The sequence below is a fragment of the Scatophagus argus genome, chromosome 6, assembly GCF_020382885.2.
Source record: "Scatophagus argus isolate fScaArg1 chromosome 6, fScaArg1.pri, whole genome shotgun sequence".
Lineage (NCBI taxonomy): Eukaryota > Metazoa > Chordata > Actinopteri > Scatophagidae > Scatophagus > Scatophagus argus.
In genome coordinates this window covers 17,727,547-17,753,607 of record NC_058498.1, presented here as the reverse complement: position 1 = coordinate 17,753,607, position 26,061 = coordinate 17,727,547, and the positions used below count along the sequence as shown (strand labels likewise).

The window sequence follows — 26,061 nt, the reverse complement described above, 5'->3', positions numbered from 1 at the left end:
TGGCGGTCTGCCCGTCAGATAGTCTGCGATCCAGGACACCAGTGGGGCATCCACTTGCATCGCTGTCAGCTTCTCCGCCAACAGAGCCGGCCTGATGGTGTCAAACACACTTGAGAAATCAAAGAACATGATTCTCACAGTGCTTGCCGGCTTGTCCAGGTGGGTGGTTTAGAAATCTGTATTTTTATACTGTTTTATCCTTTGCCTATCACATACCTGAGTATTGACATTACACTGTCCCCTTCAAATCAGTCATGCAACAGTTTAACAGTGGTCCTGTGGTTCTGAATGCAGTGGTTCTGACATACTGGCAGTTTGTTCACTACTTTCGTGGACAGACTTTGCAAACAAAGTTTCATGGTGTTGTCCTATCTGTTAACTCTTAATGGAGGATGTCCCTTTAGTTTTATTCAACTTTCAAGGATCTATAAGCATTTGTATTGAGCAGGAGACAATGATCTGGTATGATGCGGTTTGTTTTAAGATTCTGTGTTGAATTCTGCTTTAATATGAGTTGCTATAATTCAGCAGTTTATGCCGTAAATTATGTTGGTGTAAACACAACATTAACACCATAGACAGGTGATGTGAATAACATTCTAGCTATCATGTGGATGTTCTTTGACACACACCACCCACCTAAACATTGCAGACCAAATACACTTTACGCTATGGCAACGGCTCTTCCCGTCAGCTGCAGCCTCCCCCCAGCTGGACAATGTACTCTGTCACATTTCAAAAACAGCTTAGGAATGTCTCAAGGACCACAACAACGGCCTGTAGACTCTCCAGATCCCAACATGATCGAGAATCTGTGGGATGCATCAGAATAAGGCGAATCCACCCTCCGACAGGGTGGGGCCCCAGCTTCAATGCACAGGACCAACGGATCCAAGATTTTAATGCCGATGACCACAGAATACCCTCAGAGGTACTGTGTCCCTCAGCTGTTTTGGCAACAGACCTTCCAAATATCAAGCGGGTGGTTTTAATGTTGCGGCTGATTGGTTTAGTTAATCTTGTTACATGTGCCTACTTTCAGTTTTTATTTTCTAAAGTTCTCTGCACAGCTCTTTCCCCAGCGGCATCCATCATCTCAAGTTTAGGAACCACTGCTCTATTGTAATTATCCATTTTTACTGACTTAGGGGCAATATTGTTCAACCATGCTATCACTGTACACTTTGTCAGCTGTGTCACCTATCAAAACGGGGCACCAATTTACTCTGTGTGCTATGTGTGGTGAAGGTTCCTGCTGCCCCTATTACAGACACCAATTTTGCCAACACCAGCAACTACCATTGATTTCATCCTTGATTTACACACTTCAGCGCTAAAGGTGGTCATGAGAGGACCTAATCAGCCATCAGAATATGTTTACAATCCCTCTTAATTCCCTTGTCCTAATACCTCTTAAATTCTTAATAGGGGAAGGCAATGCCATTAACTCTGATGAAAGGTTTAATGCCACATTTACAGTTTAATGTGTTGTGGAAGAAAGGGGCAATAAGCACGTCCCTCCTCACCTGAGACGAACACTGACTCAACACAAATGGAAGGCTAAAAGGTAGTTTTCCATTAGCCCTCACCTATGTTCACTGTTGAATGATTTCTCCCAGTGGGGCCAAGCAAAGTCAGAACATATTGAAGTAGGGATAAAAGAAAATGTCACTAAACTCAGAAAAGGCAAATTGAGCTGTGATTTTACGGTGGATGCTTGAAGTGAAAAGGTCTTTTGTAAGATAAGGCCTGAAGGACGCATAGGGCTGCTACCAAGAGAGGAACAAGTTCTCTTAGAAAAAGCTCACAAAAAAGCACCTCTGAAAATATCTGTTGCTCAGTCCTTTAAGCAGCAACTTGATTCACAGTAATACAAATGTGAATTTCTTTCTCTTGGTAAACCACTGATTGTTTAAGACTAAACACTCAGCCTCTACTGGCATCTCTACGTATGTCTGATAGGAGATGAGCCAAACAAACTGACAGCTGTAAAACAAAAAAGTTTATTTAACATGATGAGATGGCTTATAGAAACTACATAGCAACTAATCTACACGCTATCCTGCTGCAACAATCAGTGTTTTCTGGATAACTGATTACATGATCACGTGTAAGGTGAAAGGCGTTGCTCATATTGATGAGCCCACACAAAATTATCACTCAACTCTGCAGGTGCATCAAGCTCAACAGAGCATTTTTGCATCTTTCAGGAACTAACATTTGGCAAGTGGCTCGAGAGTGTGCCCCGTGTGTGCTGCCTGGGTAAATAATTTGGTTGTTAACATGTTGTCATATCAAATTTCATAAGGTCAAAAAATGTCAATGTGGCACTTACACCTCGTTCTGCTAGCCAAATAAAATCAAGTAATTCAGCTTTAAGAACTTTCTTTTACAGTTACGTGGCCAGGTCCTGTGTTTACAAAGCTGTTTGCAAAGCTTACAGATGACATAGGTCTTATTCCCAGCTGTTGATTTAAGGTATTGCACCTTAGCCAACAGTAGAAGCAAAGAGTAAGTTACTCCTGCTTGCATGTTATATAAAGATCCTGTGGATAAGATCCTGTCCATACTGGACAATGCCTCCCACCCTCTGCACAGGACTCTGATCAGTCAGAGGAGTGTGTTCAGCACCAGGCTGCTGTCTCTGACCTGCTCCACAAACAGACTCAGGAACTCGTTTGTTCCCCTGGCCATTAGACTCTACAACTCATCTCTGGGTGTTCAGGGGTCACAATCCCAGCGACAGTCTGTGCCTGAGTCACATCAGGCCTAAAAATCACATTATTTATTGGACATTTATTCCACTATGCACCTTACCTTATATTGTTCTGCACAATTAACCTGCACTTTATAATTCATTTCTGAGTAAGAATCTGTTTACATATATTTATATTTGCTTTTTAGTCTCTTGGTTTTTATACACAGTCAATCTGGTCGACCTGCTTTCTCTGCACTCTATTGTACTTTATGTAGCATATGTTAGTTTATTTAGTATGTTTAGTCTGTTTTTCCCACTAACAGTTAGGCCTTGTTTGGTTGTTTGTTTGCTTACTTTTGACTAACCTACACTGCTGTAATGGGCTACTGGATGCTTGAATTTCCCTTGGGATCAATAAAGTATCTATCTATCTATCTATCTATCTATCTATCTATCTATCTATCTATCTATCTATCTATCTATCTATCTATCTATCGTATGAGTGCTGTAGGTGTATACTTGAAAACTGCACACTTGTTGGGTTTTTTTCTGTCGCTGTGTGCCTGTATCTGTGTGGCAGGGGGTAGTCAGCATGCGTTAGTGGCACGGTGAGAGACGCAGACAGTTAGATGCTGGTTCCTCTCAGCACTTCTCCATGGCCTCAAAGCATCTGCACACCCACTGCCAATCCTGTTATAATGAATCAGAGAGACATGAAGGTGCATCTCACTGCAACACCACTGGGAGTGAGCCTCATATGGAGCGAGTATATGTGGACAAATTCAGTTGTGTTTTAGAAATGACAGAGCGCAGCATCTGTTTGTGTGAATGTCTGCTGACAGCCCAGGCCACTTGAGAGAAAAATGGTTCACATCGAGTACTGCAAATCGTAAAAATATAGGTATCAGACAATGAATACAAAAGAGACATACAAAAGTGAGAAGTACAACAGGATGTTTTCAGACTGTGAATCTGAGCAAACCAACGGATCTTTTACACAGCAAAAATTTTAAATCAGAATAGCAAGAAAAGCACACGTGTCACCGATAGCATTATCAGTTCCAATTAAGTGTGTCAGTAATCCACTGAGCCAGCATGCACATCATTAGAGCCACGTAACTGGCACATCGAAATTGATTGCAGCCATTATTAAAAGAATAGCTCAACATTTTGTGAATTACTCCTATTGCTTTAGATGAGAAGATCGATACCACTCTCAAGCCTGTGTTAAGTATGCAGCTGGAGCTGGGACAAGAGAAGAGAATCCCTACAGAATAAACAACAATTTGTGGTCTTAGAAGAAATGATGGCTATAGCCACTCAGGGAAGTGACTGGTCCTGGCTGTTGTTCACAGAGAAATGGTAACATACAAATCCATGTGAAATCGCTTGTCACAGCTGTTACCTGTTTGTGTATGGATTAAACTTACTGTATATAACAAGGCAATTAATGAGCATTAGAAGTGCTGCAAGGTGGATTATTGAACAGTCCCAGGCTAGCTGCTTTCCCCTACTTTGTCTGTCTTTGTCTGTCTACCTCTGTTCCCTGGCTACAGCTTAACACACACACACACACACACACACACACACACACACACACACACACACAAGCATATTAACCAAAAGGTTGAACTACGACTTTACTAAATGATCACAACTTGTTTAAGGGTTTAAGGAATGTCTGTTGAGTGCTTGAATGTTACTAGCTGTTTCCCTGCAGAGAAGTCCATTGAGTCATGGACCACTGCTGTGTACCTGCAACACACCTCAGTGTAGAGGTGGTAACAATGTCTATGATCCGAGGGGGTACTGTGAGGAGGCTTGTGGCTGCTCACACACAGAGAACCTTCATCTGGTGTTTTTTTCCTTCTAGTCTGCACAGACTCATCTTCAGCACTAATTACTAATCCACATCAGGATTGTGATTATACTTGAAATAAATATATGAGGTCTGCCTCAATTACACAGCATAAACACACATGTAACCCTCTCCCCCTGTGGCGTCCTCACATCCAGGTAAATCTGCTCAGCCCCCTCTGAACAAAACTGCCAGTTGTTTAAGGAGGTTTGTGCACTACACTGGCTAAAATGGACACAACTACGTGTGCACGGCCACAACATACACAGCAGCTGCGAGGGTCATTCATATCAAAATAAAAAATTTTTTTTCATCTTGCCTTTAAAATACATTTCAGCAATGACAGCTTTGCTCTGCACAGTGTGTACCCAACAATGATTACATTACACTCCAGTGGACATATCTACTGCTTAAAGGCACTGACAACAGTCTATCATTTCCCAAAGCACTTGGAGAGCACACTGAGTATGTCGTGCAAAATTAGGTTTCCTGCCTCTGTACATAATAACCCATCAAAAATAATGGAATAATTTCATAATACTTACACGTCCCGTTGTGGGTAAATTCCCTCTCATCCTCACTGGAAGAGCTCAGAGCCAGAAGACCATGTGACTCTCTCGTCAGTCTAATCCAAATGTAAATGTAAAACTTGAACTGCACTACTGTTTTCCATTAAATCTATTTTTTCCTTTGTCCTTCCATAAACATTATTGATCCTGCAATGATACACTGCTGGTGAATGTGAAAATGTGTCACTCAAAGAGGCATATAAATCTGCAGATTCCATTTGGGCCTGGCGGTTAATGCTCGGAAACTTGCTGGTTGTGATGTGGCTCTCTGAGTTCTGACCATCTCCTCATCAGATGACAGCATCAACTCTTTTCAGATATATATATATATAAAAATACTATCTGCATGACACATCACCCTGACTGGGCCTGGGTGATACGTTTATGTTACAGGAGTTGCTGATGAGCAGACAAACAGATCACATGAGCTATGAGCATTAGAAATCAGGCGGAGAATACTCAGCGTGGAGCTGACAAACTGCACTGATAAGACAAGACATTACGAAGGGTGAGTCGGAGTGTAAAAGAAGCCCAAGGGGGGAAGAGGGGGAAGATGAAAAGATACTGGTAATTGTAACTGACTGATTAAGGTCAGAGGTGGGTTGGATGCTGGGGATGGGGACTTGTGACAGTATGCATCACAGGTGGTGCAACACCTCACTTGTGAGGGAAATACTTTTACTTTCATACCTCAATACTGATAGCTGAAGCTTTAGAAGTATGTGCTCTACGCTTGTGGCCTCTGATAACAAACCATCTGTTATAGCACAAATGATTTACTAAAGTTATGATCTCCAGTAAGGCCTTTAAGGCTTTAATGTTAAGACCCATCTGGCAGTCAGTGATGAAGAGGGACAATAAAGCAAGCTATTTTATTTTTAGTTCTACGAGAAAGGATAGGTTAAACACACCCAGTAGGGGGACCCCCGTAAGAAGTCAAACACGAATCACCTTATTTCTCTCTAATGTCCTTAATAAAGGTTTTAAATACCCTCCCCAGAATACTTAAGACATACCTCATCTACCATTAACAACATCCAGATCAAAGTGGAATTATTTGTATAATCTCACATTTATTGTGTAGGAATAACAATTAAGGAAAGGAAAGGAGTAAAACAGCTCATGGCTGAAAGTGAAAAATAAGATGCGTTTATCAAGGAATTTCATGCCTGTTTCGGGCGAGGAGCAGGAGTAACCAGGAGCTATAAAGTGGTAGTTTAATTGCATTTTGCAGTAGCTTGCTGTTAGTTCAACTTCATTCAACTTTACATAGTTATTCAAATAGATAAATCACTTTCTCATGTGGTTAAAAAACTGAAACTACAAACAATTTTGTACCATAGAACGGAAAGGAATGAGTTCTTTAATGTTCATTCAAACATTGATTCTCTTCTGTAATTCTAATCTGACACTTTTTGCACTTTTCAAGGAATTGTTGAGTATTTTAGGTTTTGGTTTATGTATGATTGCTGTGAGCAATGCACTTTTTGCAATAAACTCAGTTGAGTAACATTTTCTTGCTGACATGACTTCTCTGTTTTTGTCACATATATGCTGTCAATTTGATCATTTTTTTCACAAAGTGGTTTGAACTACTTTTTCTAGATAGCTTTAGTTAATCAAACTAGATTTCTCCCTTGGGTAGCTTTTCTGTAGTTCAACTTCTTCCTCTTTGAAATCAGACACGACACCCTTCAATTACATCTCTGATTTATGAATATTTAAATAGGATGAAATAAACTGCTGAAATGGAAACAAATGAAAGTGGAAGCTGGGAGGTAATTCAGTGGCTGGTATACAGCATATAAGAGAAATTCTATGATGAGGAGCATTTAGTGTCATACTGACAAGTATGGATGGAAAAGACTGCCAATAAAATAAATACCAAAAATTTACTGTTTTTCAAACCTCTGATCAACATAATTATAGAAAAAACCTCTAAATTCAATGATTGTTACTTTAATCTTTTAGCTACATACAAAATGTAACGTTTAGCAGCAACAGACGGGGCGAGATCTACAGTTACATCTACATCTATATAGGAAACCTGTCTTATTCGCAGCCACCGCTGGCTTTTTTGTATCTTCACCTAGCTATTAATACGTCTGTCTTCTTGCCACTGGTCACGAGTATGACCTGTATGCAAATGTGTGACAAAAAATACACTCTAATAGGCTCTCAGAGGGGAACATGATGGCCTAACTCCAGCACCAAGAGGAGGCGGCTGCAGCAGGGGACACAGAATGGAGGTAGCAGCGTATATAGGAACTTAACCAACCACTGAGTTTGTTCAACTAATTTGAGTTTGAGTTTCCTGGATGTAAAGCACAAAGTGCTTTCTGCCTCTAGACGTACTTCACCTAAATAAAACAGAACATCTGGCGGAGGAAATGGAGCCATGACATGAAAAGTACGTGGAGAACTTTTAAAGATGAGCCGGAGGATGTGGAGAGACGGAAGAAAGAGTGCTGGTGAGCAGTAATGAGTGTGAATGTTGGAGTACGTTGACTGAGCGATGAGCTTCAGTGCTAATCTCTTCTGCTGCACAGAGACGTGTATAATGTAAAGTATGACATACCCGCCGTGTTCATACTCCCCTGAAGGTTCATGCTGTCAGCCTCTGTGGTTTAACAGAAATAGGCTGCAATGCTTGTGAGCTGCTTTACATAAAAAAACAGATTTAAGAACATTTTGTCACTTTTTCTCACTTTCCATCTCATAGGTTCTCAGACGAAAGAACTGTCAGCGTAGCAACACTGTTTCTCATTTGCCCTTTTTTTCAGTCCCACTCTGCCTCCTTTTGTCCGATTCCTTGCTGTCTCACTTTTAAAATCCACGCTCACAGCATCTTCCTCTTTTTCAGTGTTTCCTTTTCCATCCCGCTACTCTCTGCCTCCTTAACCCTCTGTCAGTCATTTTAATCACCTGTTGAAGTTGCTGCATACTCCTCTGCTCTCCACACACCCTGTTGTTCTCACCTGTTCCCTTCTTGCAGACGTAGGGCAGATTGTAGTTGCAGGGCACGTCGTTCCATTTTCCGTTTTCATGAGCAATCATAACCACGCAGTCTTCTCCTCCTGCAAAGAAGTTATCCGGCTGGTTTTCACGCCAGTTCTCATATTGCTGCACACACAAACACAGAAAACAGAAAACACAGTTAAGCAAAACAAGCCAACACAGTCAATACTACTTTCCCAATTAAAGATCATTTTCTGGCATCACAAACCACTGATCACACAGTCTGCAATTCTCTCTTTTTTCCCCTTTCTATTTATTTATTTATTTTTTACAATCACTCAATTCTATGCAGAACATTATTTTCTTGTCTAATTTTAGGTTTTGTTTCTCCTTTCTCTTTTTCTTCATCATTAGAAGACAAAGCTGTATTGCAAAAAACAAGTTAAAAAAATCTCAAGGTAGAGGTAGAGGTAACAATAAAAATATTTTGTTGGGCCACACTAGAAGGGGTGACAAATTCATGAACTCATTTTTTTTTTCAGCACCTGCTGTTCCAGATGTTTCCAGAGGCGATACTGACTGACTGACGCTTATGAATGAATACAGTTTCTCTAGCGCCTCAAACTCCACTGGGATCAACAGCCAATCAAAAGTCAAAGCAAACACAGCTGCTTCCTCACCAGGTCCATCTTGTCAGTCCACTGAAAATCGTCCTCCACCGTACGATCATTTAACCCGATCCAAGTGTTGTCATGGCTTAGACCTGAGTAAGAGGGCACACATAGAAGAAATAAATCCAAATAAAAGCGATGCACAAAAACAGGCAAAAAAAAAAAAGTCAAAATAAAAAATAGCCCCTAAAAAACATAAAACAATCTAATAAGAGAATTCAACATTTGGGTCTTCTGCAGAAAGTTAAATGCAAATTAACACCTCTCTGGTACTTTAAAGCAAAGAGGAAGTATCTTTAAAAGAGATGGAAGTGGATGGAAAAGTTTCCATCTGTATGCAGCTTGATTTTTAACGAGATAAATATGAAGTAATGCATGTTTCCACCCACTACAATTATGTCTAATGTCTATGTCTAATATTAGCATTTATATAATTAATGCATCAAAAGCAGCTGGTGCTACTAATTTTCTAGTCGGGTGCCATTAAACCACACAGAACAAGAGGGCGCAGCAAGATAATGTAGCGAGAAGAACGCCAGACAAACCTCAAACTCTTTATGGAAATACTATGTTTGTTTCATACTAATTCGAGGACGGTTATAGTCTCTTCACCAATCCCCACGTTTTCTGTGTGCTGAGACGGTGACAAATTGTGACAAAGTCACATTCATGTACATCATGATTTATTTGTCAAGTCAGTTTCACTTTGTTGCGTTTGGTTTTTACTGATACACCTGCTTTCCAGACTCAGCCAAGTGTAAAACGTTTTTTCAATCCAAGCAGAACACAAACCACCAGAAATAACAAGTTACAAGGCAAGCTATCTTGTATTGTTTTATTAAGGCAGATAAAGCATGTTTGCAAAGTTAAATGTTTACATTCCTCCTATATTCCAAACAGTGCTGTTGAATGTTCATATTGTGTTATTTTATGTTTGTTATGTTATTCCATTTTCTATTAACCCTGTGGATTTTTCAGGCCTCAGTCATTATCAAGATAATCTTCAAAATGACAGAATAGCAGCTCGTTATATGTTGTAATAAACATTAATATGGATCAAAATGAAAAAGATTGTCATGTCACATTTTTTGCCATATCGCCAGCCCTAATATTCTGTACACTGTATTGCTCTGTGGGTACAGCATGAAAAGAACCATGTCTGTGAAAACTGTGTTTGATTCCCTTTAATACAGTACATAGGCATGTACACATCCAATAACATAGCCACAAAAGTAGAATGTTCTGAATTTTGTGTCCTTGTATGGGTCCAAACATGCTGGATCCTACACTTCCCAAAATGAAACCAAATGATTTTATTTTCATTATTCCATACGTGCCTGGTAAATAACCTCATCTTTTCAATTCCACAACTCCCCATATGAAGCTTGACTCCCAGAGCAGGCACAGCGCTGAGATGTTCCTCTCTGGCTTCTGCTGAGAGGCCAACAATAAAGAAGATATACTGTTTCTGTCTCTGATGTAGATGTAGACAATGCAGCCTGATATTAGGCAAAGTCTGATGCATTTTGATGAGATTTTTGTTTGTGCAAAAGGAAATTTCACTAATGGTGTTTTGGGTTAATCTTTCTTTGGAGGAGTGTTTGGGGGAGTCTGTGCGCATGATTATACTGAAACGTGCATGTGTATGCACGTATGTAATGGAATTTCAATCACGGTGTATCTGATTAACATCATTACCAGGCCCATTAATCGTCCTAATGGCTCTGATCTCCTTATTGCAGGGGTGGAGACGTCCATTTTCGACGCAATTAAACACACTTTTTGGTAACCGTGACTGTGTAAAAGAAAAATTGATATTGGATGGATGGTGCTGTTCTGGCATCTGTCCGAGACAGAAGGTAGATCCAGTATTACAGGGACTTGCTGCTGCCACTGCTGATCTGGTCTTATTACGACACATGGCTGTGGAGCACTGCCAGAGGGCAAAAAGCTAAGAATAAGGAGATGAAGGTTTAAGAGGCACAATAACGGCTGTATGGAAATTTGCATGGTAATGCTGCCTGACCCAAAAAAAAGTGTAGGAAATAACATTTTCAAATAATTCAGGACAACATGCTTGAAATATTACAGCAGATGGTGGACTTTACTACACATGAAAACAAGTCCTAAAATTGTATTTTTGTAAAAGCAAGTGTGGAAAAGTCAGGCCACATAATGTGAAGATGTCACATCCTTCACACACATCAACAATAATCTAAATGAAATGAAGTGCCATTTTCGTCTTGATACTGGTCTTATTTAGTTTCAACCTTTGCATTTCCCCCACTGAAAACAAATGAAGTTACTTCACCCACTGAAAGGATTTTTTTTTACCTGTTTTAAGACAAATCACATCCTTAGAAGGAATATGATAGTATATTAAATGTTCTGTCAGAGCCTATAGCACTATCTCATTGCAACAAATGGCAATACACATTTATTTGGCTGAACAGGCTCAGCTCCTCAGGGTGTTTTTCAGCGGGGAGCACAATAAACCTCTTCAAGGGCCGTTCAGAGTAGAATCAGACAGACATTCATCACTGCGTTATGGAATACACATAAGGAAAGAGCTGCCACTGCCAAGTATGGTAATAATAAGGGAGAAGAGTAGATATCAATCAACAGCCAGTAAAAGCAGTGTGTAGTAGGACAGCAGACTGAGACCTAGCTAGGTTGTAAATGCCATATAATTGTGTTTTGTAATTGAATATGTTTTGCCATTGAATGTGAGTTGTTTAAATGTGATTGGTGACTGGGAGACTCACCAGATATTTCTTGATACTCACAGAGCTGTGAGGTAGAAAGAGCTTCTTTTTCCATAAGTATTATTTCAAATCGCTTTAAATTTCCATTTGAAGATTTTCAAGCAACCTCAACACAGACACACGGAAATTGGGTCTGCTGGATATTTTAGCAATTCTGTAGCTTCAGTTCCCATCATTCTAACTTATTTCCGAGAAAATGTATTTTGGTATGGCGGACAGCTCTAAATGCTGCACTACCTATGAGCAAATCGAATCACTTCATTGTTGCCTAGTGGAGCAAATACACCACACAAGGTCCTGAATTAATCTTGTTAAACTTCAAAATGTACCATCATTAGATTCAGCGATCAGATATTTCTTAAAAGAGTAAAAGCTGATTTCTTCCCTTAAGGTTTTATGTACACAGTCATTTTTGTGAAAAAACTACAGATTTTCTTACTCTGTTGCCAATCTTTTTTAGCTGTGCTACTGTCAGGGCTCAATGGACTGTGATACTGACTGTTTACCAGACCTCAACAACTTTTGGATGAATTACTCTAAAATGTGGCGCACACACCCGTGTTCCCCTCGAGTTGGAATCAATGAGTTTATGTAAAGATGTATGTAAATGTATGTAAAGATATATGCTCTAAAAGTTAAGCCAACTCAACTCTCCCCTGGTGTTGGGCTCCAAAACAGGTCACAAACCCCACCCCCTCCATGTTAATATAGTGTCTTTGACCAAACTAAAGACTGAAAGTATTCATCAAGTTTCTGCCATTTTAGTGACTTCTTATTAATTACTTCTTATTATGCTATTATTATGCTATTGTGTGTGTTCAGGTGGTAATTGCTTGCTTTGGGTTTAATCAGTTATTTGATGAAGAGGGTTGTGGGTCATGACTGACAGCAAAGCGCTGATTGGCTCAGGTGAGGGTATGGGCGGGAACTCGAGTCCCTTAAGAAATGTCAATGGTTTAAACAAAACAATGAGCCCCAGCTGTACTTTTATGTTCAATGCTATTCATCAAATGCTTAACTTAGGTGGTAAATAGGGTAAACATTAATGTGCTAGCATTGTCATTGTGAACATGTTGCTGAAAAGTGCCAGCTTACTGAATTTTCAGTGAACAAGACTTAGTCTTCGAAGATTTTTATGTCCATCAAGCCCTGGATTTTATGTGATGCCTGATACACTGCACAAAATAAATAGGACTTTCAACAATGTAACTCTGTATATCCAAACTTATCTTCCTAATATAATATTTCCTGCTATGTAATCACTTCAGAAAAGAACCCAAGAAACAATATCATAGGCTACACTGTCTGCACCACATCTGTCCTTGATCTCATCCTCCACCCACCTCTGATGAAGTTCTGCTCGGCCAGGCTGTGGATACTAGCCAGATGACCGCTGTGCTCCCTGCAGTCCTTCTCGGCGTCCTCCCAGGTGTGTCTCCGGCTGAAGTACCTGTAGCAGTGGCCGTGGAACTTCCTCCACATGTGCTCACAGCCCTCAGTGTCTAAGAGGGTATACGGTGGGGGGGGGGGGTTGAAAAAGACAGTGATTAGTCAATGGAAAAGTCCACGTGGGAAGAAAAATGTGGGTTTCATAATCATAAAACACCCACTGACAACAGATGCAAATTACACAAGAAAAGAGTAGGGGGATTTAGGATTTAGAAGAGGATAGGACCATTAGTTTTTTGTTGTTCTTTTTGCATCTACACAGAGCAAATTCCTCCTGTCTTGCAGCACACAAGGCTGACATATTGCTGCCCCCCCCTGCTTTTCTCCCTCTTTCCTTTCTCTCTTTAGTTCCATCTTGCTTAAAGTGCCCTTCTTAACACTCCTCTATGTCTCCATCCCTCCATCTCTCTGTGCATCTTCCTCTCTTTGATTTGACTTGGACTTTTAATCCACAGCAGAGGCAAGCCGGTGAGGAGACAGCTCCAGTGAAAGGGCGTTTTAATCTATTCAAATGACAACAGTCCTTAGAAATTCCTCCCAGTGCACAGCGCTCGCTTGGTAATTAAGCCTCGTCACAGTCCTGTCAGCACCCCAACTCTCCCTCCACAGATCCCTCCATTCCTTCCTCTTTGTCTCCCTTCATCTCTCTCATATATATCGCCACTCATCTGACTGGGGGTTAGCTGTGTGGCTGGAAGCTGTACATTTCAAATGTGATGTGTGCTTTTGTGCACAGATATGTGTGTTTGTGTGTGTGTGTGTGTCTTTGTAGATGTGAAAATGTATGTACAGTTGATGTGGTTCAGCTCCATCTGTCAGCTAAGCCACCTCCAGTTTCCCCCTCGCTCATACCAACTCCCTCCCTTTCTACAGTGTAGGGATCAGGGAGAAGGTCTCAGCTTTTTCTCCAACAAATCTGAAGTGACACCAGTAAATTGGGCGGTGCAAATTGGGCCGTATGGGGCCTTGTTCAGTATGCAGAGAGATGCAGTTTTGGCTGTGGAAGAGAGGAGAGGAATCTATTATGAAAGCCTGTAGATACTGTAATATGAAGTAAGGGCCTTTAAACCTTCATACCGCATTGAGAGTGTAAGTGCTTTTTATACTGTTACGCGCTCCTCCATTTACAATGTGGTCGAGATACAATGCAGGAAAGTGCGTCTACACTATTTTACAACATGCAGTATGCTGGGTCATTGCAAGGTTGCCTCCTCGAGTGAAGCTACTTTTTTGTCTCTTACAGTGAGGTTTGCTAATAATTCACTCTTATTTGAATCAATATAATACGCCAATTGTACATTAATTTCTAGATTTTCTCTCCTGCAGCCCAGTGCATTGACAAGCCCAGAAGCTGTGCGCCAATGCCTCCAGTCAGTGTAAAAGCAACAAATACGCTTAATGACAGTGAGAGATGATGATGAGCAATGTTGAAGGAAACCCAGAGTGCAACCAACACACAATATAGCATGTCACTCTATATAGTATCTTGAGCTTCAAAGATAATTTGGTCTTTGTCATGTCTCATACAGTTAACATAAACTCTGGCAGGTCAAATTATCACATGGATGAATATGTAACCACTTCAACTTTTTCACACATGCTGACTTCAGAGACAGAGAGCGTGAAGAATGAAGAGAGTAATGTTTGCATATGAAATCTGTAGAGGCAAGCGTCTGTCCATTTTTATCAGTCTTTGATGCTGTGGTGCTGTTCAGCAGTGTAAATTAAATTCATCATTCATCCATTGTCCTGTTTGGCATGCAGCCAGTCCCATATAGAAGGTCTGGTGGAAATGGAGTCTTATACACAGTATAGAAGCAGCCTATTCTTACTCTTATAGTGAATTTTATTCAGGGTTCAATAACAAACCTTAATGTTTTTAATATCGACTGCTTTTGATATCGACTGGAAAGTGTCTGAGAATGACAAGCTGCATCTTACTGGATTTCTGATCGTATTCACTTGTTGTTCAATTAGACAGTTTATGAAATCAAGATTTGTCCAATTTTATAGTATCTTGTATACTGAAATGTTTGTTCTTAACAAATGTTGCTTTTTTGATCAAAACTTTAACATAAATATCTCTTCATCTGCTATCTGTACATTTCTTTACATATGAAATGGGCTTGATGACACTACAGACCTCTGAGAGAACATGAACCCATGTCAGCCGCATCAAAAACAGTCACACACACATTAAGTACAGCAGTGATTCACCCCCTCAGTGTTTTGTGTCACTACTTAATTATTGCTTTTAGCGGATGCATGTTGACTCCCTAAAGTAAAGACTTGATTTGTGTTGTATTTTAGTCACAATGTAGCTCTCATATTCTGTCTGCAGAAGACAATTTGTTTCTTGGCTTCCGATAAAAAAAGTTGAGCACCTCTTGAACTTCTGGATCATCAGTGGTGTTTGTGGATCGCTGCCTTACTGGTTTTCTAACTTGATCTTGTCGTGTTTTCTGAGTGCTAATCTAAGTTGCTCTGATGAGTATTGTAATTGTGGAGAACTGCTTCATTACTTTGCCTGCTCAAATTTCTCCTGATAGTCTGGGGACTTAATGTGATGACCTTGAAACACGCTAATGACATGAAACCCAATTAGCCACTTTAACATTTTCAGCCTCCTCTGGGTGGCTCACCGGTTAGCCCTGCCTTAACAGCAAAATGAGCCTGGGTTTAACTACCTGCTGCACTCTTCTGCAATCTTACTTACCATGAAAAAAAAATGTTGAATTTCTGATTGCTTGGTTACAAAATGTGGCTTTTTGTGACTCCAGAAATACATGTAAAGATCTCTTATTAAAGGTAACAGTTAGGTTTATAACCTACAGTATGACTGCCTATGTTTCGCTGTTATGCTTCAGGAACACAAATATCCTGTCACTGTGCCAGGACCATTGAAAATGTGGCTTTGTGTTTATCATTGTGCTTTGTTACATTCACATTATGATATCTGATTTATTAGCAGGGTAATCTTCTTTCAAACTAGTTCACAATGTGCAAATTCTGCAGTTTACAATGACAACTGAACTGACGATTTCAGATCGTGATCTATTTTGGAGGCGTCCATAACCTGCTTTTCAGGAATATCACAGAGATCGCAATGTTCATTGTCATCTTACTTTTGTTTCCAAACTTCAGGCCACAGAAACATAACATGTACATACAGGCAGTGCAATGTAGCCAACAATGTGGCCATGCTGATTGGCAGCAGTAGAAGACATATTCAGATCCTTTACTAAACTAAACGTAGGCTACTAACACTACACTGTGAAAATACTCCAGTACTACAGCACAACAACTGTGATGGAGGCAACAGCATAAGCAAGATGGTGATAAACTTATATTCATAAATGTAATAATTTCACCACAGGAGACTGTCTGTGCTAGAATCAGCATTTTGCAGCCACAGTCCTCTTCGAAAACACCGACAGTGTGCTCCTGCAATGAGAGCAGCTGTTATCTCTGGTCTTACGGGGCCAAATATTACATAATCCGTCCCTGCTGTTCTAATATTCTCCTCTGCTGACTGCTAACTTAGTCTTTCACTCTGTCATCAGAGCTGGGAGCTACCTGCTCAAAATGTTAGTGCACATGAGAGCAACTAGATTGTAGTAGCATTCTGAGAGGGTCCAGTTTGGCTCATAAAGGTGGACAATGGGTTGGAACAGGGACAGGGACAGGAGAGTAGAGTAAGTGTCACTGACACAAAAAACATACATACTGTGGTGTGTGCTGTAGTTATCTTTGGCTATAGGTAGCTTAATTGCTCAGTTGGAGCTAGTGGCCCTATAGCTGACCGGATTGTGCCAAGACTGTAACCTCAGGTCACTGGCAGTCACCAGCAGGTTATGAGGCTCAGCTCAACAGTTAGACACCAAACCTGGACTACACACAGTCTCAGAGACTGGTGGAGGCCAGCATCTCATTCATGTCTCATCTGAATAAGATGGGTTTTTTTTATGATGAATTAGGGCAATTAAGTTTGTCTTAATTGGGTAGAAGTGAAAAACTTGAAATAAGAGGGTGTACAATTGTATTTTTCTGTTTAGCGAGAAAAAAAGGTACAGAATATTTCCTTTTTGTGACTTTTTGTTAGTTTGCTTTGTTTATTTATTGACTAAATGCTAAGAGGGCTTGTGCAACTTCATGAACTTGCCACTTATATCGTACCACTGCCTCTAGAGGTACAAAGTTAAATTACAAGACAGGACAGGATGGGGCTAAGCTGGTTAGCATACTAACTTCAATGGGTTCTGCAATATGGTATGGATAGACATCTTTGACATAATATCAAAAAACTGCTGTTTCTTCACATTCTGCTGATATTGCTTGTTCATTTTTTTGAATGTCTGATCTAAACCTCAGACCATATATAAATTCCACCATTAAAGACACTGAATGGCTTTAAAACTACAAAATGCAGACTTGGTGTGATTTCTACTTGGGGATTTCATTACATACATACATAAAGCAGTCTGGTGTCCAAGGAAGATTTAAAAAAATGCAGACAAAATAAATGTATTAGACACAGTGAGATACAGAGTGGGAGGACAGAAAAGATACAGAGACAGACTAAGAAAGTGAAAGAGTCACAGAAACAGAGAGCGAGATGGAGAGAGTGAAAGAAAGGCAGAGATAAAAAATAAACAGGCATGTTTTCTCCCCCTCAGATCTTCATCCCAGTCTCTGCTGATTTCTTCTCCCACTCGCTGACAGTGAGGCTCAAAGCCCGACATCACATCAACCTCTTCAAATATTTAGACATTATTCAAGTCGTCTTCTTCTTCCCGTTTTCTCTCTGTCAGACAGAGAGAGAGGTAGGGGGTATATTTGAGCGATTAATATTCCCACAGACTTTAGTGAGCGGCAGTTAGGAAATAAAAGGCCATACACTTCCAGCTGACTGATTGGGTCGTTTATCCACATCACCAAGTGATATTTCCACTGCTCGGCTTTTTTAGATCCTCTGAATGATGTAACAGTGCGTGTGTGCCTGTGTGTGTGTGTGTGTGCGTGTGTGCGTGCTGCCATTTTGCCGCCTCCCGGCGTGACTCTTTGAAGGCTGACAGCTCAGTGTGCCATTTGCAAGAGGGCAGATGACAGCGGTCCAGAGAGAGAGGAAGTAAGTGAGGGAGAGGGAGTGAGAGACATACAGAGAGAGTGAGGGAGATGAGAGAGAATCTGCTGATGACCAGCGACAAAAGGTGAGAATGTGAGCAGGCTGTGAGAATGGCTGTAAAATTATTAATGGTGCATATGAGTGCAGTGTTGATAAATGTAACATCCTAATAGTGTGATTCTCACAATTAGGAGTAATGGATGTTACAGTAAAACAGCTACAGAGCGCAGCATGAATGACTGATGCCAGTCTGAAGGCTCGTTCTGCATAATTAGCCCATAGATGTGTCTTTCCAGATTGATGCTGATGGAGGAGGTAAAAGGGAGGGCAGCACAGGCCCGTACAGTAAATAGGCAAAGAGTTGGTCCAATTTATTCAAATGGACACAGTTAGCGAAAGGTGAGAACAGCACACACAATGCATTTATGTATATCCATTGTCTGCATCTTTGTCAGTATTATTCTGGAAAGAGTGGGCAGGTAATGGTCTGTCAGTGTGCTGCTCATGTAAAGCACACACACAAGCACATCACATATCAACACACACGAGTGATACCAGTTTCTTATCTGTGCGTTCAGACAAAATCTGCTGCAGCATATGTTAGCCTAGAACAAAGGCAGGAGGTGTGGGAGGCTATAAGTGTCTACCACTAGAGGAGACTACGTGTTGTGAAATCTTAGCTAGATCCTAGCTGTCAGCCACACTGTGCACCTTTGCCTACATACAGCTGTTTAACCTTCAGTCAAGTACAGCATGTCATGCTGTCAGTCACTGGGGCTAAGCTAATGCCAAATAAATGTTAAATGCTTGTTAAGAGATGTCTTATTTTCTAGTTCTACATGTTTTAAATACAGAAATGTAATGTGGGCGTGGAGGATGTGGAGCTGAGCCAAATAATTAAAGTAATAACAGTAACGAGCTAATATTTTTTTTGCAGAGTAATTAGTTTTTGAAAAAAAATAATTAAATTATTTAACTAATTTGTCCAGGAGCTAAACTCTGGGTCTATGTGTCTACCAAGTCTGGAAAACAGCAAATTGGCTCAAAAAAGATTGATGAGATGACAATACAGACAACAAAACAAAGTCACCACGTCTGATATGAGCCTCTGTGACATATGTTGAAGGAAAGACTTTCACAAGACACCTGACTCTGAAAGTAACATGGGGAGTCAAACATGTTATTGATACTTGCAACATGCAGCCACTGTTTGAGTGTCAGAGTCAATGGAGAGTAATACTACAGGAGTAGGAACCAACACTGGAACAAAGTTCCTGTGGCTGAAGTTCCTAAAAGTGTTGCTGGAAAACGTCCTGGGGTGGAAATAACGGTGGGATGACAGTAAATCAAAGACAAGAAGAAATGCAACAATACAAGCCTGACTTCATAATCTGGATAACAAATTTCTTTGGGAAAATCAGAAAGAAGAAGTACAGATGCATGTTAAACCTTTGGCACAGCTCAAAGAACAGTTTTACACCTCTCCATCAGTAGCATTCATTAACGCATAGCAGAGGAACACAGACTGTTAGCGCCTACTCTTTTCGTGCCTCATGTTGGACCCTCTTTACTCAGAGAATGACAGTTGCTTCAGGAACATGGTCTAATTAAGCACCTTGGATGAGAATAAATTATCCCCTCATCTCTTCAGCCCTCCTGTTAAGAGAGAGAACTGGCAAGTGTTGAGCACAATAGCATATGGAGTGAGCGTAAATTCTTGCTTCACTTCATTTGAATAGCCCCTGCCAGGCTGAAGACAAAACTTCAGGGATATTTTATGTGTGTACCTGTCTGTGAGTGTGTTTGTGCACTGTGACCACGGTGGGTGAGATAAAACAAAAGGCACCAGACTCCTCTCCTCTGAGTCTTGGCACATGTCCCTCCCAACATGTTATTAGTAAATATCAATAGCCTCTAAAGACCTGGAGGATGCAGAAAAAAATAAACTTTCTGCTGAGTTGCCAGCTTAAAAAACAATCTCATGATAAGGGTGAAGTATTGGACATCTAAAACCTGATCTGAACCGGGAATCAAGCAAGAGTACCATATAAAGGGCACCAGTCAATCAGCATATTTCCATATTTCCATCTACACTATCTGCACATGGCAACTGCAACATGGTAGGAGCATTGCACTGATTTAGCATTGTAACAGACCGCATGCTGTTGGACTCATGATGGACAGTCAGAAAAGAAGAAACAGAATTGATACAACTGAACCAGAGATATAATTTTTTGAATTCCACTCATTTGTCCTCCTTATCAAAACCTGATGCCAGCATTACTCACAAGGCAGGATGTGTTGTGAAATTCAGGGTGAATTTGAAGCATTAGCTTCAAGTGGAGATGACGGGTGAGATAAGGAAGACTGGTAAACTTACTGCTTTCTAACTTCATGCATTGGAAGGATTTTAATGCAAATCTTTATTTTATTTTCAACTCCGCTTTTTATTCAAACCAAGTGAGACTTTTAGGTTATCTAGGCTTCTAGACTGTTTTAATGATATTAGGGACTGCAAAGCAGAAAGTGTTTTTTATGCTCAGTGCTGATAAGACAGATTCAGTTCTGGTTGGCTTGACAGAAAATGTTGCCCCCATTAACATGCAAAGTACTGGGCCTCTTTCTTCTGCTGCCCGCTCAAACCCACATAATTAAGGTGTATTATTTGATCAGTCCTCGCTCGACAACCGCATTAAAGCAGATCTTGTTTTTCCCGCTTAGAAATATTAAGAAACAGAGATCTGTGGTTTCAACCGTTGAGCTAGAGATGCTTACACGTGCCTTTATCTCACCTCACACTGACTAATGCTCTGTTCTTTCTGCTCTTGATCACCTGCAGGAAATCCACAGTGCTGCCGCACAACTACCCAGTAGTTCCAATAGACAGTCTCACATTACCTCTAATGTTTTGGTCTCGCTTCATTGGCTCCCTGTCATGTAAAGGATTTGGTTTACAATTCTGATTATCAGTTTCCTGCATATGTCTGAAGTAATTCAGCCAGACTCATCAACAGCATCCCTTTGGTCAGACATGCTAAATGAGTTGTCTGTCCCATGCACCTTAGCCATGGTGATTGAGGTTTTGAGACTGGTTGATTGAGTTCTATGATTTAAGAGGCAGCCCAACACATTCCTGTTCAGACAGGCATTTGAGTAACCTGTTGTATACTGCCTTTTAAGTACTTATTGTGTACTCTCTGTTTTCCTTTTATTATGCTTGTGGCTCTGGTGGTCACTTAATCTTTTATGATTTCTCTTTGTATGTTGTATAATGCCCTTGTAAAGCACTTTCTGACTTGTGAAAAACGCTCTTGAAATAAATTTTACTTACTTACCCACAATTGTACTCTCTCCAGCACATCCTCTCTAAGGTTAGGGAATAATTGTCAAGTAAGGTTCAGATATGGATTGAGTTGGCAACTAAAACACAGAGTTAAAGTTAGGGAAATTTTGTGGTTACAGTTAATGAAAAATCTTTTTTTGCAGGTTTGTGACGGGCGCCAGACTCCATTCTCCTGCAAAGGAAGACATGCCCTACATAAAAGATACATGATTTCAGGCAAAAGCGTGTTAAAGTAGTTCCTGGGGATGAGCTGTTTCAACCGGGGTGTTTTTAAAGCCAAAGCATCCTCAATATGCCAACAAGTTCTTTAATATGTAATTCAGTGCAACCATTATTTAATCATCCATTTACCCCTTTCGACTCTAAATTACACATAAATTGCCTTCACTGTAAGCATAAGAAGATGCACGAAAGAAAAGGTAGAGTAAGAAATTGGACTTGAGCTTGAGTGAAATAGCAATAAAAAATGTAGTGATGGAGTGGCTGAGGAACTGCATCTGGTGCTTTCTGAAGCACTGTTCGTCAGCTCAGTCTGATCTCCTCCTCATTAGTCTCCGTGTGTGCGCCACACTACACAGTCTGCAGCCTGCTTCCAATCTGCAGCATTGGTGTTGCTGTTGGCGTCAACGCACTCAAAAGGCTTCGTATCTGCCTGCCCCAGATTCACCCACCGTCCTGTTTGGGGGGGGAGAGTGCGCTCTACTTTGCTTTAGGTTCCCTGTAACACTGTCTGGCTTTTGTTTTCGTGTCAAACAAAACTTACTGCTGTCTTACTGTGCATGCATGTGTGTGTGAAAATGTGCACTCTAGCAGTATGGCAGTGGAAAGGGAGAGCCATCCTGCCCGGATCAATCTGACTTACACTGGATTTAAATTGGTTTCAATGGATAGTGGTGCTGTATAATGGTCTCAGTGCGCTTTCTGAATGCTGCAAACCCCACCATCACACTTCCAGCATAAATTCATTAGAATGTGGGCTCGTGTGTCTGCATCTGTGTGCTGCTCGACCACTAGTCGACTGCCACACTTGCCAGCAGCAGCTGTACTGCCTAGCAGGAGAATGGAGCACTTCCCCCCCCAAAAAAAAGTCAAATGAAAATGAAGAAACAGGAAAGATGAAAAGGCAAAGATGGTTGAATGCTGGCCTTGTCTCTGCTTTTAGGGTGAAGGCAGACACATTCCTCACAGATAACAAAGCAGCAGCCAGACACCCTGGGACCAATTAGCTACACAATCCTTTTAACATGAGCTTTCTGTTTCTAATTTGTATATTATTTGGTCTGTTAGGAAACACAAAGAGAGAGTGGAGAACAGAGAGAGAGAGAGAGAACTTATTTCCTGTGGATTTGATTATTGTTTTATTAAGCTGGTTGTTTTGTAACTTTGAGTTATTGCTTCCCTCTGTAATTTCACTGCTTGGGGTCACAGGGATCGACTACCATCTAAGCTGCTGCTGAATAAAATGAAAGAGGAGATGTCTTTTGATATTTGAAAGGGTACGAGGGTGGGCGGACTGCGTGTGTCTTTCTGTGTTTGTTTGGGTGCTAAATAATAGATCGTTATGCCACTAAAGTAGTAAAGAATGGAAAATTTGAGTGTGAGTGAGCGTTTGCTTCGGTTTGTTGGAGGAAAAATTTGAGTTTTAGACCTTGGACAGTGAAAATTTTAGGGGAAAATGAGGCAGGTCCTTTCTTCAAAGGGCTATTTGAGGGTAAAGACATGGTTTTAAGCTTAAGGGTAAAGTAAGAGTTGGGCATGTTGTTGCTGAAGAATGCATTATGTCAGTGAGGGCCCTCACACGTAGGAACATACGCATATGTGTGTGTGTGTGGCTGTGTGAGCTGAAAAGAAGTCCAAGTTCACACATATAAGAAATGTTAAAGCATCTCACTCACTCACACACACACAGACGCAGACACAGACACAGACACACACACACACACACACACAATGTGACAAAATCTCCTGCGGTGCTCCAGAGATGAGAGACACAAAAAGATGCAAGAAGTGCAAGGAGTGACAGCACAAAGGGAGGGAGAGAAAAAAAAAAGGAAGGCAACATGAAACAGAGGTGTCTACAGTAGTGGAATAGCAAAGAATCCACACACATCACACATCTTACACACACACGCACACATTATGTCGTTTTTCTCCCTAGAAAGAGTGAACGATGGATAAAAAGACAGACTGGAAGGAAAGAAGCCGATGAGAAGAAACCAGCTAATGCTTCCTCTGTCACTTCTCACTTCAGTCAGGCTGAGAGAAATTTGGTTTCTGTCTCCACTGATTAGGCAGTGAGCCAAAAAAACTGCAGTCTCTGTGCCGAGATGAGAGGAGAGTGACTGATGTCTTTGTTACTCCAATCACAACCACATTTTCTTTTCAAAAAATATACATTCATTACTGATACAGAACTGCTGAAAAATGAACTGCAAGAAGATGGATTCAGTAGTTTCCCCACAGATGATTATTAACACAGCAATACTGATGAAAACTTCATTAACAAAGAAAATGATCAATTTCTAAAACTCAAAAGTTTGGAAGTGCATTACAGACAAAATAGCAATTAACCAACCTCCTCATGAACAGAAGCAAAAATTTTAAATCTTATTGTCAAAAACGCAAGAACAACAAGCAGCTTCCTCTGTTCTCTAAGTAGCTTCACTGGAGGACCTTCAGCTCCTTCAACTTACTATTATTGACTCTAGATGGGATCACCATGGTAACAGACCAGAGGGAACCAGCTGCCGACCGGATCTACCAGCATCTGTGGCTGTTCAGAACACATGCACCTGAACATACACAGACGCACACACACCCAAGAACACACAGCAAATGAGACGGAGAGAACTGGACGACTTTAGAGAGACAGAGACCAACCGGGTGACATTTAAATGGACGGAAGCCTCGGCAGAACAAAAGAGTTCATTTCCACCGTTCATGTTGCAGTTCAGACCCCCCTCTGCATATCAAACTGATATCACGCTGAAATGGCAGAGCAGCGCCTGTTGCGAATCGTACTTTTCACAGCTGAATCCTATATTTCTGCGAGAGCGGAGCAGCAAGAGATAAAAGTGACAGGAAAACACAGACTTCAGATTTACACAATCAGACCTGCTGCTCCCAATCAGCCATTCAGGCAGCAACGCAGCAGGAGAGGAAACATACGCACAGCTCCAGTGCATGTCAAATGAGAGGCACACTCTGGAGATATGTGTGTGTGTGTGTGTGTGTGTGTGTGTGTGTGTGTGTGTGTGTGTGTGGTTAACAAAGAGGAAAGAAATGCAGTACTAAAGGCTGGTAAAACCAGAATCGGTGAGACTTGATCTAAGTTTTTCTGTGTCTCGCTCTTTATTGACCTGCCAGTACATTTAAAGTGAGGTTTAAACTGCATGAAATTGAAAGACAGTTAAACAGAAACCACACACAAATTCATACACTGTATAGTCTCTGTGGCTTTTTAATGTTTGTTTATGAATGATCTGCACCACAGGAGGGGCACGAATATTAAAAATGCAACCATGACCACAGGGAAATTACAAAAAACAGCTACCAAAGTCACATTTGCTGCGGTGAAAGATCAAAAAGGGCAGCTAAGATTAAAGGGGCTCTCGAGCACTTCAATAAATTCTGGGACTTTGAGGAAACAGATTTTTAAAAGAGTGATCAAAGTGAGGCTGCAAAGGCCAAGACATACTCTAAAATGTGTCTAGCGCCAACATCGCTGGATCCTATATTTCCCACAATGCAATCGCATCTTTCATTACACCGTCCCTGCCTGGTAAATGCCCTCATCTTTCAGACTCCACAGTGTCAGTTTGGAACTCTAAAGGACTTTCATTCTCTGGTAACACTCAAGCTGAGCTAACCCTGATCACTATAACAGCATCATGGTTATTTTCTCAAGTTGACAAAATTTCTGCAGAGCCACAAAACACTATACAACTGTTAATCAGAGACAGAATAGTTTCCTATTTTTCAATAGTATTTGTTTTTATTACATTTTCATATTTCAATTTGGTTTTCAACTCAGTTTCCAGTGTGTTGGATCTTTCCAGTGTAGTTATTGTTTTGTTAAGCTTTCTTAGTTTCATTATTAGTTTTATTTATTTTTTAGTTATAATGTGGGCTTTATTTGTGATGGACAAGGTTTAAGATTTTCAGAAAAACACAAAGACTATAACTAAAGGTATTTCCTGTATATTTAGTTAGTGTTTTTTCAGTGCACAATGCTGTTTCATATTCTACCAGTTTCAGGTGAGGTTTTTAGTTTTTTTCTTTTAGTTTAGTTTTGGTTACCTATAATACCTCTGGTATTCACAAGCTGAGAAATTCTCCTCATGACAAGTAAACCGAACCGGTGGAGTGTCCCTTTCACTGTGACAGCAATATGTCCTAAATATGTCCAATAAATTTTGATTTAAGATGGGTTAAAGGTCTTAATGGCTTATGAACTCATTAGAAAACAACCGAAGAGTGATTGTTGGTCTTACGAGTTCTATCTAATATTTCACATGAAAAGAACAAAGTGTGACAAAATGAACATCCTCCTGTGTTCCCCTCCCCTCCTATCCAGTTAATCCTCTTGTGACTCTTCCTATTTATCTACCAACCTGGAATCCGGG

At 40.7% G+C, this 26,061-nt stretch overlaps 1 protein-coding gene across 1 annotated transcript in view; it reads right to left on the bottom strand.

The window, feature by feature from the left end:
- The window catches only part of ncanb (neurocan b), a 157,360-nt gene that overhangs the window by 5,216 nt on the left and 126,083 nt on the right, over positions 1-26,061 (bottom strand). Inside the window, exons 13-15 of the mRNA XM_046391119.1 lie at positions 12,863-13,021; positions 8,764-8,846; positions 8,104-8,248 (exon numbers count right to left, since the gene is read on the bottom strand). Coding sequence (XP_046247075.1) covers positions 8,104-8,248; positions 8,764-8,846; positions 12,863-13,021 — 387 coding nt within the window. The remainder of the gene's footprint in view (positions 1-8,103; positions 8,249-8,763; positions 8,847-12,862; positions 13,022-26,061) is intronic.